This window comes from Rutilus rutilus (assembly GCF_951802725.1).
Source record: "Rutilus rutilus genome assembly, chromosome: 22".
NCBI classification, from domain to species: Eukaryota; Metazoa; Chordata; class Actinopteri; order Cypriniformes; family Leuciscidae; genus Rutilus; species Rutilus rutilus.
In genome coordinates, this window is record NC_140227.1 from 29179454 (window position 1) to 29198514 (window position 19061).

The 19061-nt window shown below is 38.9% G+C and overlaps 1 protein-coding gene across 8 annotated transcripts in view; it reads left to right on the forward strand.

Annotated features, from left to right (window-relative positions):
* The window catches only part of camta1b (calmodulin binding transcription activator 1b), a 278270-nt gene that overhangs the window by 220072 nt on the left and 39137 nt on the right, over window positions 1-19061 (forward strand). For all 8 annotated transcript variants that reach the window (XM_084395724.1, XM_084395726.1, XM_084395730.1 and 5 more), the window contains one exon: window positions 16501-16572. In XM_084395724.1, the coding sequence (XP_084251850.1) occupies window positions 16501-16572 (72 nt within the window). The remainder of the gene's footprint in view (window positions 1-16500; window positions 16573-19061) is intronic.

The window sequence follows — 19061 nt, forward strand, 5'->3', positions numbered from 1 at the left end:
CAACAATGACGTCGATTTTAACATATCAATGCGAGCGAGTCCGATGATGAAACATTCACTGGAAGAACTAGTTATTCAACCCGAACCTCCATCGCAAGGACGACTCGAGCAGGACGTTTCTCGGTGATACACTAACGTTTACTCAGTTTGAGGTACATGAGATGTTGCAATTCATAGATGCACGATGAGTACAGTCATGATTTATACTTCAAATGATGCTGTCTGTTGCAGAGAGGTGTACTGTTCATTTTCTAAGCAAACAGACTTTTGACAGTAAATGGACAAAAAAACCTAATTGATTTGCTTTAAAGGAGTGACTCGAGCCATATCTTAAGAGCACAATATCAGATATTTGAAGATTGATTATTAACCAGGGTTGTGTATTGCAATGCGAATTTGAATGTAAGATCAAATAAAATGGGGGGAAAAAAGCTTCACATTTTTATCCCTTTTAAATATCACCGTTTCAGTTCAGCAATAGCTTTTTACTTCGCTATTAGGGATATGATGTTTAGTAAATAACTTTCACCGATCAGGTGTTTTATGCAATGCAATGCAATGCAACTGTACTTTATAACTAAAGAAAACTTTAGACCTGGAATTCTTCCTGTTATTCAAATTCAATTTCTTGTAACGTGGCCAACTCAAATTCATACATCAACTGAATATTCCGAATTTTGCACAAACCTGTAACCAATCACTAAGAACCCTCTAGCAACACCTTAGAAACCATTCAGAGTACCCTAGCAACCACCCAAACACTGCCTAGCAACACCCTAACAACCACCTAGGTGTGGGCGTGGCCTCTTTTGACACTCGGCCAGTGAGCAACCGTAAAACATCACGCTAATAACCACTCAGAACGGCTTTGCACGGACATGCACCACTCACAAAAAGTGTAGAAATCTTGTCTCTCAATTTGTCACTTCCCATCAGCCTCAGTGGATTTGTGAGTGAGACGAACAGATTTCCGCTCGTGATTATCTCACGGGATCATCTCACAGCTGATGAGAGAGAGAAACTTCATTAGTTCTCCCATTAGATTTAATTATTTCGGATCTGTCTGTTGACCAGTAGCAACCTTTCCTCTCTTTCTCTCCCTCTGTTCTACAAGTTCCCGCAGTCTGTGCGTGTTTTACCCCTCCTGTCGTTCTCCACCTCTGGCTGTCCTTCTCCCTCCATCTGTTTGCTCTGGCAGAGGTGTAGCTGTTCAAATATGACCCACATACTCCGACTCGAGGTGCCGTCATGAGCGTGCGTGTGAGGTTAATGGTCAAAAGCTGCTTTTGTTCGTTTTTTAATTTTTATGGCACTCTTAATGAACACATTTTATTTAATTACACGCGCACACGTGCACGGCTCTGCCCACTGGCCTAAAAAGACAGATGTATTAGCGATCCGGCGACTATCACTCTCAAACAAAATGACTTTGGCTTTGGCTTGTTCCACATCAGTGGATTTTGTCTTTAACAGAATCAGAATAAGGTGGAGCTGAAGGCGAAATCAAGCCATCAATGCAATGAGCAGCGCGTGCTAACCGAGTCACAATCTTAACGTTATTATCTTTAATTATTTAAACAACGGCACCATTGCCTCAGGAAATAGCAGTAGCTAATTCAAATCTCAGCAAATTTGCTCTTCTGAGTGGAATGAGTAAAGAAGCACACAGCAGTTTTTTTTTTTGTCATTTGTTGGCACAGTACCATTAACCGCCTGCCTTTTACACTTAAAACAGATTGCAGCTTTAATGGGTGGGCTGGCGTAGGCGTTAAATTCAATGGGAAACTTGCGACCAATTTCAATTCCGTAACATGATGTATTTTAGAGTTAAAAAGTGTATTAAATGAGAATGATTCAATAGGTTTATTAGTGATAGGGTTTTTTCTGTAACTCTTTCTGCCGGTTACACACCAGTAGGTTGCGACACATTATTATCTTTATGAGTGAGTCATGAATTCATTCGTTCAATCGATGAATTCAAAAACAGTGATTCATTCAGAACGCAACCAATTAGTGAGTGAGTCATTGATATGTTCATTCAAAAGATTCATTGAAAACACTGGTTCATTCAGATAACAAGTGACTGTCTGGATTCAGAATATGCATGCTAGCATACTACTTTCTCTGTAAGAAATGTCTATTTTATATTAATAGTAAAAGCAGAATCCATTTCATTCATTCAATCGATGAATTCAAAAACAGTGATTCATTCAGTGAGTCATTGATATGTTCATTCAAAAGATTCATTCAAAACACTGGTTCATTCAGATAACAAGTGACTGTCTGGATTCAGAATATTCATGCTAGCATACTAATTTCTGTAAGAAATGTCTATTTTATATGGTATTAATAGTAAGAGCAGAATCCATCCACTGCCTTTATGAGTGAGTCATTGAATCTTTCACTTTAATGATTAGTTCAAAAACAATTTAATTAATTCAGAAACTAATAGATTATCTTCATGAATCTTCACTGAATCTTTGAATCTTTTCTCGTTTATTGAACTGATAAAACCAATATCATACTTGCAATTGCTTTACACTACGGATTAGAAAGTACTGTAAATAGGGTCACAAACCATAAAACATAATTCAAAGATTTTTTTTTATTAATATTAAATAAACATTAACATTATACATTGGTCAAATGGAAATATTCAACATTATACAGTTATGCACACAATAAAATAAAAAAAACAGTAAAAAAGAAAATGAACATAAGAGAGAAACATTACAAAATTAAATAAAAGGTGTTGAAGGGCATATAATCGGGTATAAAAAAGTTATGTTATAAGTTCTATACAGCCTTACTTCAGTCAGCAAAACCATAAAGTTGAGAATTTTAAACTTTCATTCATGAAAGTGAAATTTTGGTTAGAAATATTAGTGAATTACTTAAATAATTTTCATCCAAACATTGCCTCTACCCATTCTACTTCCTGTCTTATGCAGCCAAACTATTAGCCCCGCCTCCAGTGCACACAATTGGTTGAGCCGAAGGTTAGTATTAGGAAGGTAACAGTGAGAAAAAGTACAAAAAAATCACCCATATCAGTATTTTAGAGGCGGGGGGGGGGAGCAAGAATAGAGCCAGCTTTCCCCAAACCCCAGGCTGAGACATGGCAGAGGAGAAGGAAATATGCCCAGCATGTAGAATTATGGGTGACTACATGGTGTTTCAGTGTTTTGGAGGAGAATTAGATACGGAAACAGAGAATCGCTCCTGAGGAAACTACAGCAGTGAAGCGCTAACTGTGGCTTTCAGCTGCAAACTGAGCTCATTGAGCTGCCAGCAGCATCCACTTAGAGTGTGTGTGTGTGCGTGTGCGCGTGCGCGTGTGTGTGTGTGTTTGGTCCTACAGGGACTCCAGCAATGCCTCTTCCTTTTTGTTTTCCTCTCATACCTGTTATTTGTTCCTCCTCAGTTTTGTCTCCTCACATCGGCTTTTCTTTCTAAAGTGGTCTCTCTCTCTCTCTCTCTCTCTCTCTCTCTCTCTCTCTCTCTCCCTGCCACTGTTTGCTTTTGATTAGATAGCCGCCACATTGTCATGCAAAGCAAGAGGAAGCCGAGAATACAAGAGAATTTCCTATGCGGCTCTTCTGAAAGGGGTTGGATGTAATCCCTTGTGTCACCAAGCGGAACTTTTTCTCAGTGCGTTTTCTTTTTTCTTTTCTCTCTCTGTCGTTCTTACATTTCCTGGTGTCTGGTTCCAGCGGTCCCGCTAAAGCTTGGCGTCAACATAGATCGATGAGGGCCCATTCACTCGCGTGTCGTCCGCCATCAGACTCGTGTTTGTTTTTAATTAGACTCTCTCTTCCCGTATTGTCCAGGAAAATAACGCTGGCGGAGTCTACTTTGATTTGTACTCTTTCATTTAGTCGGGTATGCAGTGTTTCCCGTGTTTTGTTTGATGGTGACGTTCAGAACGTCTCAAAGAAAAAGTTTGCATTGTTGATGTCATTTTCTGTTGTTGCTGTATCGGTTTATTCCATGAAAGTTTTAGATTGTCTGCAAACAAAACAACCAATAGCAATCACAAATGAGATCTCAATTGCTTCTCCTACACGGAGATTAAATGAAGAGCTTTAATCGTCTGCTTCTCAGATGTTTCTCCTGAGGAAAAGACCCCAGTAATCTCGCATGCATCTCATCAGAGTTTTAAAAGAGATTGCAACTTGTGCCTCAAACTCAGATTAGTATTATAGTATTAGTTATATGCTATTAATATATAACTATTTATTCATATTTTGAGTTAGCTTTTATGTTTATATGTTTATATTTAGTCATTTTGTTGTGCTCTCGTCAATATTTCTATCTATCTTCAATTTATTTTATAAAAATTTTAGCTTTAGGAATTTAAGTACTTATTTTCCATCAGTTATTTCACTATTTCTAACTTTTTCAAGTTTCATAATATTTCAATTTTTATTCACATGTAAGTGCAAATAGAGTGTAAATAGTTGTTAGATGATACTAGTGGCTATTTGTGGTCTATTTTATAAAACAGTGTGCAATAATAACAACATATTCAGTGTATATGATTACATTTATTAAAATCATAAATGGATGCTGCTTTATTGGGGCATTACTTGTAGGTTACTTGACATTACCTCCCCTACACCTACTCCTAACCTTACCGTTAAACACTTTATTCACACTTTTTAAAAGTGTTCTTAATTTTTATCTAAAACAAACTCTACTCCTAGCTGATATGCAATGGGAAAGGGAGAAGAATGAGTTCGGTAAAAGGCCACACAAATAACAGCGCAACTGTTGAATTACAATCAAATTTACCAATAAGTCTTAAATCAGAAGATTTCAGTATCTCTCTTCAAATTCTTCCAAAATCAAACGATCTGGCATAATAAACCACATTGATTTAAAGCTAAATTTATAGAAACAGCTATTGTTTTTTTGGGTGGGTTTTGTCAATTTTTATTTCTCCTCATTAGAATTATTGTTGATGCGTAAATGAACCTCTATTATGTCTTCTGAGCAATGAAAGAGCAACATCTGAGCAATAACATTTCCCTCTATGTACAGATTTTGCAAACATTTATTAATTACTGAGGTGTATCAAGAGGAAACCATTTTTCCACATGCACATAAAACATCATAGCATGTTCATTCATCATGTTGCATAATGCTCCGTATTTATCATTTGTATCGTCTGGCTTGTGTGTGTTTGGCTGGTTTGTGTATGTTTATGTATCTGGTTCAACCGTCTGTAAGCATGTGTGTGTCTGTGTGAGCATCTGGGGGCCGTACCCGTGGGCCGGAGAGTCGTTCGCTGACAGGTGGAGCTCTGATTGGCTCGATCACGCCCCACTAACCATGCAAGCCGTTACACACACACATACGCTGACCTCTGCAGTCCGTGCGTGTGTGCATTCATGTAGGAATCACCATACAATCGTGTGTGTATGTGTGTGTGTGTGTCCCAGACGCTTCATGAAAGATGATTTCAGTCACACAGTTCCCCCCGCAGCTCTGTTTTTTAGCACAGAGCGTGTTGTGTTTGTGTTTGTCTGGAGCGCGGTCATCACAGTGTGCTCCTCCACTGCTGTACATCAAAAACCAAGAGAAAATATAAGCAGTTTTACACGTATAAACCCGTGCAACGCGTCTCTCTCTCGCTCTCTCTTTCATGGCGCGCTCGGCATTTGTGTACTGAAAGATTAAGTAGCTCCGAAGGGCCCGTGTTTACAAATATGCAGCCGCCAAACAGGCCAAAGCCTCCGAATGACTGTGGAATACAAATAGCTTTTTTATCAGCGCTGAGCCCCTGCCCAAAGAAATTGTGTTTTCCATCCTTTCCTCTTACGCCAATGAAATATGAAGCTTTATTTTCCTCTCTCTCTCTCTCTCTATATATATATATATCCCAAATCTGGCAGGAAGCTGTTAGTGTTCACCCTACACTCCCTCGTATACACATACACAGACACTAAAGTAGATGTGAGTGACATGTCACAACCCATCAAAACTAAAACACTCCCATTTATCAATGATTATCTCCTTTACTTTTTGGACAATTAGCAGAGCTACTCTATAAACTATTTGCTATAAAATGATGTTATTTACAAAATGACAAAATATCTGTCATGACGACTCTCGGAGTGTTTGGCATGGTAATGGATATGATATTGTTGATATGTTTGGTCTTGCAGAACAAATCTGCTGCTTCTGCAGAGCAAGTACGGGACTTGCTACTGCCAATACACACGACACACAACTGTGAAGACATGCTGCTGCTGTACAATATAGCGTACATGAATTACCCGTAGCAGATTTATACAGGTGGAGCTGGGGAAGGTGGAGGGTTTCTGAAAGCGCACTGCAACTGCTACAGCAAATGCTGACCAATCATTGAAGGTTGAACAGCGATCTCATTGGCTACTGATACAGCAGGAACCAATCAGCTGTGTCCTATAGAGAATGATGTGATTGCAGTCAGATTAAGGACCAGCTAGCGCCATCTAGAGTTTCATGACAGAATTTTGTAGATTATATTTTATTTATATAATATTATAATATTATTATGTGTGTATATCATTATTATATAATATTTTATTTACATTTATTGATTTAGCACAATATATAATATTATGTAGGCCTATTCATATATTCATTTTTATTATGTATATCATAATACTGTGTAATATTTTTTGTTATGAACTTTTTTATTAATATATGTATTTTTTTATAACATTAAAATAACATATATAAAATAACTTTAACTTTATTTATATTTACACAAGCCAGCTTGTGCCTATTTAATACCAATTTAAATCATATTTTGTTTCTAACTATATGCATTTGTAGAGAAACTAAAAATATGCATACAATTATTTAATTATACTTAAAGGTCCCATATTGTGCCCCTTTCTGAAGTTTTATTTTAGGTTTTGATATGCTTAAGAGTATATATTTGCGGTATAAGTACCAAAAACCATCTCAATATATTTTTACAGCTCCTTTCTCAGGAGCTCTGCCAAGAACAGGTCGATTTTGCCCTGTCTACTTAATATTCATGAGCCTCTCTTCTGATTGGCCTGTTGTTTTCTGAGTGGCCCACCATTGGTGGGGGTGGAGACTGAAAGCGATGACTGAGTAGTTCTGACATTACATTTATACGGAAGTCACAACGGCTCGTTAAAAGGCACCGTTACTTTATGCAAGCTATGTGCATTTGACTGTTTTGAATCTTATATGGTAGTTTCACCTCTGTTATCATGAAAAAAGCCAGGAAATTTCAGTTTTGACAATATGGGACCTTTAAACAACACTCTTGTATATTACTGGATTTCCATTAAATAAAATGGATTTCATTGTTGTTGTTTTTTTGTCAAGCTTGCAGCTGATTGATCTGTGTTAGTGTATTTCAAACACAACACCAATGCTGAAAAAACAGCAAGACAGCCAAAGATGGCCACACAATGCACAACACAACACAAGACTATCTTGCTCTGGTTTGTTTCACTTGTTCTTTCGTTTTTTACCTCTCTCTTTTTTTCATTCTCAATTGCCCTTTTCCACCGTTTCCACCCTTCATCATTCCCCCGTCCTACTTTTCTTGCTCTGTTGTTCTTTTTCCGGGCCGCACTTTCGCCCCATCCCTTCCTTCAGCAGGACCAGTGGGAATATTAGCCGGCAGACAGATCATTTAGGGGTCAGACCTGTGAATGTGTTAATTGTGATTTATAGCTGAACTGAATTTAAGAAGAGCTTTTCCTTATTGACCAAGCTGAGGCCCTGAAAAAAAGAAAAAAAGTTTGCACCATTTCTTTCTCCTTAACAGCGTACGGCGCTCTCAAGGGTTCTGTCAGCCCCAGATACTCATACAATTTAAGGATAAAGCACATTAGATCTAGCGCAAACGAAGCGAGATTAAATTCCGTCGATTATGATCCTGGAGGGCAAGGTCTGTGAGGTGAGCAGGGCACGCTCTCACAGGAAGTGACAGAATGAGGAAGACCACTGACCTTTACCGTAAAGATGATTCTTCCTCCTCACTGCTCTATTTCCTGTGCTAATGTCCATCTATAAGTAATGCTCCTACACCGCTGATGACGTCCTCATCTAGGTGCTTCTACATTATTAATGGCTGCTGGGACGCGTGGGGTCAGGAGTGAAGCTGGGTGGCTTTATAAAGACACCAAAAAGATTTGTGAGGACTCGTGGGGTGAATATTAGCACTGCTTAGCTGTACATGAACCATACATTTCAACAACAAAAAAATTATTTATATATATATGGATGGATGGATGGACGGATGTATGTGTCCTTCATCAGTAGTCTCCTCGGAGTCGCAGGCCCTCAGATAGATAGATAGATAGATAGATAGATAGATAGATAGATAGATAGATAGATAGATAGATAGATAGATAGATAGATAGATAGATAGATAGATAGATAGATAGATAGATCCTGTGGATGGATGGATGGATGGATGGATGGATGGATGGATGGATAGATAGATAGATAGATAGATAGATAGATAGATAGATAGATAGATAGATAGATAGATAGATAGATAGATAGATAGATAGATAGATAGATAGATAGATAGATAGATAGATCCTGTGGATGGATGGATGGATGGATGGATGGATGGATGGATGGATGGATAGATAGATAGATAGATAGATAGATAGATAGATAGATAGATAGATAGATAGATAGATAGATAGATAGATAGATAGATAGATAGATAGATAGATAGATAGATAGATAGATAGATAGATAGATCCTGTAGATGGATGGATGGATGGATGGATGGATGGATGGATGGATGGATGGATGGATGGATGGATGGATGGATGGATGGATGGATGGATGGATAGATAGATAGATAGATAGATAGATAGATAGATAGATAGATAGATAGATAGATAGATAGATAGATCCTGTGGATGGATGGATAGATGGATGGATGGATGGATGGATGGATCCTGTGGAGGGATGGATGGATGGATGGATGGGTAGGTAGATAGATAGATAGATAGATAGATAGATAGATAGATAGATAGATAGATAGATAGATAGATAGATAGATAGATAGATAGATAGATAGATAGATCCTGTGGATAGATAGATAGATAGATAGATAGATAGATAGATAGATAGATAGATAGATAGATAGATAGATAGATAGATAGATAGATAGATAGATATAGATCCTGTGGATGGATGGATGGATGGATGGGTAGATAGATAGATAGATAGATAGATAGATAGATAGATAGATAGATAGATAGATAGATAGATAGATAGATAGATAGATAGATAGATAGATAGATAGATAGATAGATAGAAATAGATCCTGTGGATGGATGGATGGATGGATGGATGGATGAAATAATCCTTTAATCGTGTGTGGTAAACAAACTCTTGTGGTGTGTGTTTCCATGCTTTTAGCTCCTCATCATTCTTACCAAAGGTTAATCGTCTATCCAGACCCAAATGACCCCGCGTGTCCCAAGAGGAGATTTCCGCATTGCTTTTCAAAGCCTGGGCTGTGGCTAACTGTCCTGGGGACGTTTGAATCGGTAGTGGGCATGAAAAGAGAGGAGAAAGAAAGGTGTATCTGTCCTTCTTCATCAGTAGTCTCCTCGGAGTCGCGGGCCCTCAGGTGCTAACTGTGTGTCAGCACAATCAGCAGGGATTCGCTTTGCTGCCTCTTCAGACTCTCTATGGCTCTACCTCACCCCTTCCACTGCCTCCAATCACACCCGCCTCAGGATGACCCTTATCACCGCACGATAAAAATCCACCCTCGGCGGGGAGATAAGAGAAAGAGGGAGGAAAAGGAAAAGAAGAGTGCATCTGTACGATTAGATAAAGGAGAGGTGCTCTTGACAGACTGAAGGATTTTTAGCCAGAGGATGTTTTGAATGCGAGTATTCAGCGCTCGAGGCTCCAGTGCAATTTCCCCGGGATAAAATGATTGTTGTAAGCCGAGGTTTTTCTGACTGGCGTCCTTAGGAAATGGACAGTTCCCTTTCTAATCACAGAAGTGTTTACATGAGAACAGCGCCTCTGGCCTTCTCTCTTCCCAGCGCTCTCTGTGTTCCGTCTTTCTCCCGGCGATGTTTTTGGAGAGTTTAATGTTTCGGGTGTCCGCACAGGATTCATGAAAGGTCCGGCGATCCAAAAACACAAACATGTCAATATGCTTTAGTAACTCGTACACCCAAGACGCCGTCTGCCGATTCGATCACATTTTACCTGTGCTGATTTTAAGGGAAAATCTACAGAATCATGTGGAGGGGATTTAAAGGGAAAGTGTATCATTTCTGCATAAAATGGAATTGCAATATAAAGGTATTCATAATGTATGCTATAATGCATTGTATTTTTTCATAAATAATTGTAACCAAAGTTAAAATGCATTATAATATTTTCAGATTCCTTGTTACATCTGAACTGTTTTTTTGTCATGTGTTTTGCATTATACTTTCCAAAGGTGTAATAATAGGTTTTATAATGTATTATAACTATGGTTACAATCATTCATGAGACCATTCAATGCATTATAAAGGAGCGTTACAAGGCAATATTAATGCATTAAAATACTTTAAAGGCTTCAAGTAAAGTGTTACCAATTACACTTTCTATATAATTTATATAAAAAATTTTATCTATAAGAAATTCAAATGTGTGTATATGTTGTAATTCAGAATCCTGTTTGCTCGCTTCAAATTCTGGAATTGGAATTTAAATACATTCTAAGTTCATTCTAAATGGTGCACAACCCTACAACACACACACACACACACACTACTACCATGATGTCATCTCTTTTTCCAGCCACTGACTCTTGTGTGCTTTAACCTTGGTTCAGAGAGAGAGAGAGAGAGAGAGAGAGAGTAATTCTAACCTTAAAAACTTGCTGATTAAAGCTAGTTTGGAGGAATTCGATTCCGCTTAATGCCTTTGGCCGTCCGCCCAGCCCTGACGACGGATCGCCATTAACATCAGCGGACAGCATGTCTTCACTCAGGCGGAGACGTGACCGGCACACACTCACACGCACACATGTGTGTCCGGCACGGCCTGTCCCCATCAGTTTCATCCTGATCTGTCTCTGATGATCAGCATCAAACCGCAGCATTGGTGTTTCCTGCGAGCCGAGTTACACACTGCTCTCTCTCCTCCTGTTTCTGCAGACGCAGCGAACTCTGTCCTGTGCTTATCAGTCCCGGCTCATGGTCATTCACTGCTGATATGAGGACAGTTTGATGGTTCATTTCGGTGGGGCTTTGGGTTAAATTTCAGAGTGATAAAGCAAGTTGTAGATAAACGCTTATTTTCTCAAAAACACTGGCCTGTTCCGCTTTAGACAGCGAACTATATGAGCCTGTAGACAAACTTAGTGCATACTAGCATCTGTGAAGGGATAGCATGTTCGATCGATAGACTGATAGACGGGTAGATAGATAGATAGATCAAATCCCTGATGACTCTGAGACAGAATGAGCTTTCCAAAAGAAACAAAAACACTTTCTGCCCAGTCTGAAAGACTTTATTTCACACCATGGTTCCTGTGCTCTGCTACAGATTCAGTCTTGATGTCTTTTTAACCCAGCGTGAGGAAAATGAGCATCAAAGGCATTTTTGCATCATTTAAAGGGCTCATATTCAACACTTCTGTAGCACTTCTAAACTCCACTTATGTTAGTCAAGTTTTATTTCATGATGAATGTTTTTTTTTTTTTAAGCTTAGATTCAATAAATGGTCTGGAGAGGGAGATTTGTGATGTGGTTTGTCTAGATAGTATACATCAAAACTGAAAAATCCTGTAGTCCATAATGAGCTTGGTGTGAGAGTCCATTTCAGGTTTAATGTGACCTCGTTGTGTCCTTGACATACAGCATCACTGAAAATGTCAGTATGATATTTTAACGTTTTTATAGAGGTTTGAGATTCATAATTATTAAAAGTTCATGCGGTAAAAATCGGCTTAGGAGATTAAAATGCCGTGTAGAGCCAGGGTTATTATATAGTCAAATAAAAACTAAAACCATAAAAACATTTTGAAAAAAAAAGAAAAAAAAAAACCTTAACTTAATAAACCTAAACTTATTTTACTTCAGCCGCTTGCCAAGGAAAAATGTAATTAATAAAAAACTAATTAAAAAGTGTATTAATAAAAATGATTAGAGTATCTCATTGATACTAAAATAAGTGTGTATGTGTGTTTGTCACCAAAAGCAGCAAGCCTCTCCCCAGGGTTCATTGTCTGATCCCATGACAACATATCAGTGTCCCGAGAAAACCATGTACGGCAGAATGAGGCAAAGACTCATGTTTCCCCTGTAGGAGATATTCAGATATTGGCATCCAATTCAGCAGCGATATACCCAACTGAAAGGCACCTTGGCGCCTGTGTTTGTGTGTGTTTGTGTGTGTGTGTGAGCACGTTACTGTGCGTGGGAGCGTGTCTCAGACACGACGGTGGCGCTGATCTAATCGTGTGAATGTAATTAGGCTTTAATTGCTCAGCGTGTGGGCCTCTGGCATCTGTCTGGGCCACAGACGGCAAATAATGCCCTCTGACGCTGTCATCTCCTAATCTCGCTGTTACCAAACACCTCAGCACAACTCCCTCTGAAACCAAACACCTCCGCGCCGCCGATGACGACACACTTTCACTGTACTAGATTTGCAACGTCCATCGTAATTAGTGTCGGGAAGTAACCTAAACTAAACGTTCAGAAAGTCCGCTGTCTCTTTTGCACAAGCTCACTGGTTGGTTTGTTCAGCTGATTTTTTTTAGACTGAAACTGGTGCATCTGCAGTGTGTATTTATTCATGGTGTTTTGGCAAAATACACAACTATAGCTTTTGTTGGTACAGAATCTGGCACCGGCTACAGTCAGCATGGCAACAGGAAGTGATGTAATTCTCAAAGTGTGTAAAAAAAAATGGGTGTAGGATTTAAGCAATTTTTACAAAGAAATGGCAAGTAACAAATTAAGCAGAAAGACTGAAATAGTGTTTTCATTACTGAAAAAAAATAAAAAGAATTCAGAAACAGTTAAAAAAAAGATTTTTGTTGCATAAAAAAAAATATATATATATATATAGGAACAAAATACCTTTCAATTCTTCCAAAGTAAAATCATAATTTTTAAATGCTGGTAAATGGTTAATATTATTATTATTATTTTTTTTATTTTTTTTGCAACAAAAGAACACAATTTTGCAAGAATAAAACACAATATTCTAAGAGGGTTACAATACATGAAATTATGAAGCAAACTAAAGTGTATTATAATCTAAACACACTATAAAAAAATATTTTTTTGAAGTTGTAAATAAAATATCTTTTGAAGTACATTTTACAAACAAAACTAGCGTTTTATTTAATGTCAAATAATGCTGTCACCTTAATTTAGATATTTATGTTATGTCAGAAAATACCAAATTTAATGTAAATATCCTCTAAATGCTATACATTCATCAGGATACTGTATTATCCCTCATTCACTTCAATATAGTTAGCCACTCTTTGCTACAGCAGTTTGTCACATAAAAAATGGCTTGACCGTAAATTGTAAAACTGTACTTCAAATTATGAGTAGACTTCAAATTATGAGTAGCTTCCCTAACACTGCATGGGCTGTGTGTGTGTGTGTGTGTGTGTGTGTGTGTGTGTGTGTGTGTGTGTGTGTGTGTGTGTGTGTGTGTGTGTGTGTGTGTGTGTGTGTGTGTGTGTGTGTGTGTGTGTGTGTGTGTGTGTGTGTGTGTACTTGTTTTCATGACAACTGAGGACATTTTTATGATAACACACCTGCAAATGAGGACACTCGGGAAAATAGGTGATTTATGAGGACATTTTGGGGGTCCTCATTTTTCAAATGGCTTTAAAAACATACTAAGCAGTGTTTTTTATTAAATGTAAAAATGCAGAATGTTTCCTGTGATGGGTAGGTTTAGGGGTAGGGTTAGTGTAAGGGGATAGAATATACAGTTTGTACAGTATAAAAACCATTACGCCTATGGAATGTCCTCACAAATCACATAAACATGGCTGTGTGTGTGTGTGTGTGTGTGTGTGTGTGTGTGTGTGTGTGTGTGTGTGTGTGTGTGTGTGTGTGTGTGTGTGTGTGTGTGTGTGTGTGTGTGTGTGTGTGTGTGTGTGTGTGTGTGGGAATGATATGCTGATATGAGCTTCATTCCTGTAAAATTCAGCCAGCCAAATGTACAATAAGATCTGAGACAGGTCTCGTAATCCAGTGCTGTAAATAGACTTACAGTCCTCCTGTTATTGACCCGATGTGAAGGACGCGAGTTACACACACACACACACACTGAGTGTCTGAAGATCACGTCCCACTGGATATTTTTATCTGGTTATAAACAGAATCATACGAGGAAGGATTGTGCCGTTTTTATATTATAGAATAAGGGAACAAGAAAGCGGGTGTATATGTGAATAATGTTATGATTAATAACCTTTATTCTCCTCATTGTTCAGATTTGTGTCGGTACAGAGCTGTGATATGCACTCGGGTTCATAGAGTTATTGTGCTGATGGTTTGTGTTTATTAACCTCACACTCTAAAAGGGTTTTTTTGCAATATAGAAAAACATTTTGGGCTCCCCAAAGAACCTTTCAGTAAACAGTTCAGTAAACCATTTTGTCCTTAGTCTGAACAACATTTTAATAAAAACGAAATAACCTTTTTCCACTATAAAGAACCTTTTGTGGAATGAAAAGGTATCATGGTTCTTCATGGAACCATTGAACCTTTATTTTTAGAGTGTGTTCACACTTGGCATGTTTGGTTCGATTAAAACCCTTGTGCGATTGCTCTGTTAGCCGGTTAATTTGAATAAGTGTGAACGCTGCCATCCGAACCTTAGTGCACACTAAACGCATGTAAATATGAGTCTCTGTCCGCATCCAAACGAACTCTGGTGCGGTTCGAGTGAAATATGAGCTCAACATGGACCAAAGACATGTAAACAAACCAAAAATGGGATGAAGTCACAAGATGAGACCCTAAAAAGGACAGAATCCTCAAGCATATAGGGTAGAGTGGGGGAAAACGCCCCCCTTAAGGAAAATGTGACATTACAGTGAAACAAAACATAAATGTGACTAGAATTGCCATCCCGGTTTTGAGTGACTATGGCAGGAGTTATTCACCAAATATTAAAATTGCTCAGCCTTCATAATTAATTAGTATTTTCACTGAAAATATTTTTGTACAAAGGGGGCGTTTTGCCCCAGCGGTGGGGTAAAACGCCCCCCAAGGTGGGGTAAAATGCCCCCTTTCTTACCAACCAGTTTGCTTCATAGATCAACAGCAAAATTAACAGACAATAGTTTTTAATCTCTAAAGGTAAAAGGCAAGTAATGTATCAACATGTATATATATTAATATTTATTTCAGCAATGTCCAAAATAGCCAAATTTAACTACCTTCCATCAGTGAGCTAACTTTGCTAGCAAGCTAGCTAGTTAATGCTCACTTGAGGTAATTTTTTCATGTTTTGTTCAAATATTTAGATTTTACCACCTAGTTATACTGCATTAAGTGTAAAACAAAGGATTTGATAGACAGAAATATTTTATTATAGTAATTATGATAGAGAAACTATGCCCCCAGGGGGGGCGTTTTACCCCTCAGCGTAGGGGGCGTTTTACCCCACAAGCTATGAGTTTTTTAAAAAATGTTTAATTTTTAAAATATAATTATATTCCTTATAAATAATATATGATCTCAAACTACAGACTTCACTATTCATCTATCATACATCACTGTGATATCCTGCAGAACAATATTCTCTTAAACACTTATTTACTAATATCTGAAAATTATAGCATTTACCATGTAATCCTCTTCTCTTCAAATGTGTCGCTGGTGTCAGCTTCTCCATAGAGATTTGTATATCCCCGTTATCAACGTAGTGCATAGCAACAGTAAAAATGTATCTTGACTACTTTTAGTGGTTATTTGGGGAAAAACAGGTGGGGGGCGTTTTACCCCAGGGGGGCGTTTTCCCCCACTCTACCCTACCTGTTTTTTCTCATCACAGTTCATCAGAACCGCGTCTCCTCGCAGCAGATCTTCCTTTGTGTGTGTGACAGAGGGATTCCTGCTGCTGTTTTGACTCCTTTACACATTTTTATAAGCTCTTCACGAGTTCTCAGCTGGTCAGAATATCATCATATGTAGGCTACGGACACACAACGAGCGCATTTAGCCTAGGACAGCTTTTTTGGATGTTCGGTAAGTTCCGTCACGAAATATACGTAATGAAAACCAACCAATCAGGTTGCGAACCTAAATGTCTTTAGGTTCGGTGTTAAAATGCCAATGTGAATGCTGAGCGGACCAGGGCTAAATGTTTTTGGTCCGGACCAAACAAACCTAAGCGAACCGAGCTACGAGCGTGAACACACCGTGAGAGTGCTGTTTTTCTGATGTGTGTGTGTTTATTCTCAGTGCTTAACTGACGCTGTGCTCTGTGTTTTATTTCAGTGTCTGTATGGCTGCTATGTCCACTCCTCCATCATTCCCACGTTCCACCGCCGCTGTTACTGGCTCCTGCAGGTAAGAGTTCAGCTCTTTAACACTAAATACACAACCCAAAGCAACTTTCATCACCATCCTGTACCTTGTAATTCTGTCGTCTTGAGCTCTCCGTCTCTGTTAAATGCATGAACAGTCTGACAGCAATGGCAGTAATTGAGAGTCATAAACACATTTATGGAAGTATATTAGCAGCCAGAGGTCGTCTTACAGACTAGTCGATCAGTTCTACCAGTAGATGATGCTTTGGGCCTGTTGTCACATCACAGAGCAGATGTCCTTGTTCTATATTTGGCACTTTATAAGTGAACTACACAGTTCATTTAGGGTGTTCACATACAAGCCTAAATCGATGTGAACCGCTCGGAGACCCGTGAAACTACCCAAGTGTTGTCTGGAGACTGACAGAAACCATAAGCGAGCTGGACGTGAGGGTTTTTGCACCGCAAGCAGCATCAGCTGAGATGTGCAAGCTTTCATTTCCCAGCAACATCATCTGAGCGGTTCGGGAATCAGTCTCAGCCGACCGCTGATGCTGCACGCCGGGTCATTTACATGGGTAAACGGTGACTCGCACACTACACCTCTAGTTCACTGCTAAAGTGAGTAGTCGTGCAGCCCGGTAGCATGTGTATGAGGTGTGTATGTGTGTGAGTTTGAGCATGTGTATGTGTGTGAGTTAGGGTTTGCCTACATTGTTGAGATCAAATGTCCCCTCAAGGATAGTAAAACCTGAAATCATCTACACTGTGTGGAGCAGTAAACTGCGCCCATGAGGAAACGACCTAATAAACATACTAAATTATGTCTTCATGGAAATATAAAAATGCAAAGGGTCAGCTTTAGGAGCAGGGGAAAGAACATATTATTAGTGCAGTATAAAAACAATCAATGGAAAATCCCCACCATGATAGAAAAGCAAGTGCGAGTGTGTGGGTTTATACGTTGGGGACACAGTTGCCTCCAGAAGTGAGCTAAATATGACAAAACCACACTTTGGGGACTTTAAGGGAGAAATGATTCATAAATAAAGTTTATTATTATTATTATTATTATTTTAAAAATGCAGAAAGTTTGCTTTTAGCCTTCATTTAGTCGTTCCAATAGTGCTGATACAGTCCGGCAGCACTGGGACATCTCACTGTTTGTGGAAAGGCAGACTGTTAATAGTGGGGATTTTTCAGTGGCTCTTTCTGCAGATTACACTATTACACCAATAGTGGCCTTCCTGAGTGAATCACTTGAATCATTTGCTCACCAGATTCATTCAAAATGACTGATTTATTTGAGAGTGAAACAAATGACTGTCTTTGAGTGTGTAACCTGAATCTTTCCTTGAACCGATTTGTTCAAAAACAGTGATTCATTAACTAATAAAACAAGTGACTGACTTTGAATCATTTGAGTCATTCCCTCAGCCTATTCATTCAAAAACACTGATTCATTCAGTAGCGAAACAAGTGGCTCAGTAGGTCCGAATTCGCATATTGTCTGAGTAGGTACAATATAGTATGTATATAGGTATTATGAATAAAATCGGGTGTACTACATTCGCCATGGTGTTACTGTCACGTGACCTACCAGCATCAGTTTCGTCACTTCACTGCCGTTCATTAATCCTCTCCCGTGGCCTCATGGGATAGAAAAGTGTTCATCGAATGCACTCTCCAGAATCTCGCCGGAATTAGTAGATCATCCGAGTATTTTTAATAGTACTTAATACTAAGTTATAAATTATTTAAATAAAAATACTTCATTGTAATACTATGGGCCCTATCTTGCACCCAGCGCAATTGACTTTGTATACCAATGCATGTATCATTCCTATTTTGCACTGGACTTTTCCATCGACAGACGCACGTCGGTAAATTAGGGAATGAACTTGCGCTCCCGGGGGCGGTTCAGCAAAAAGAGGAGGCGTGTTCCGGCACAAACGTTCCCTGGTGCTATTTTGCAGTTTCAGAAAACAATTCCGCCAGGAAAAACCTAGTCTAAAGTCAGTGGCGCGTTATTCAGATGCTATTTTAAGGGTACATGCTTGGCCATAATGTAGCGTGTGCACAACTAATTTGGGTGGGTTTCTCCCGTCCCCATACAATGTCACTTCTCTGTCTTTTACGGCCCTGGCGAGAACGTCGGTCTCCTCGGCTGTGAACCGCTCCTGGCGTGCGCCTGGCAAATCCGCCATTATAATAGCAATCCGCCATGAAACAAGCGCACTTGCTCTTAAAGGGAATGTGAGATGATGCTCTGATTGGTTCATTTGATGTTATGCCCAAACCTCACCTATGAATAATGAAGCTACTTCAGACCAACCCATTTTAGATTTGCGTCGGGAGCAAGAGTAATTTATCCCGCCGGTATAATAGCAACAGCGCCCAAGATCCCTCCACAAAGTTACTTGCGTTTCGCGTTTGATACTTGAGTTTCAGATCGTTAAAATAGGGCCCTAAATGTGTATTGACATACTACTCTGTTGGCTTACTGTTTTCCGCATACTACATACAACT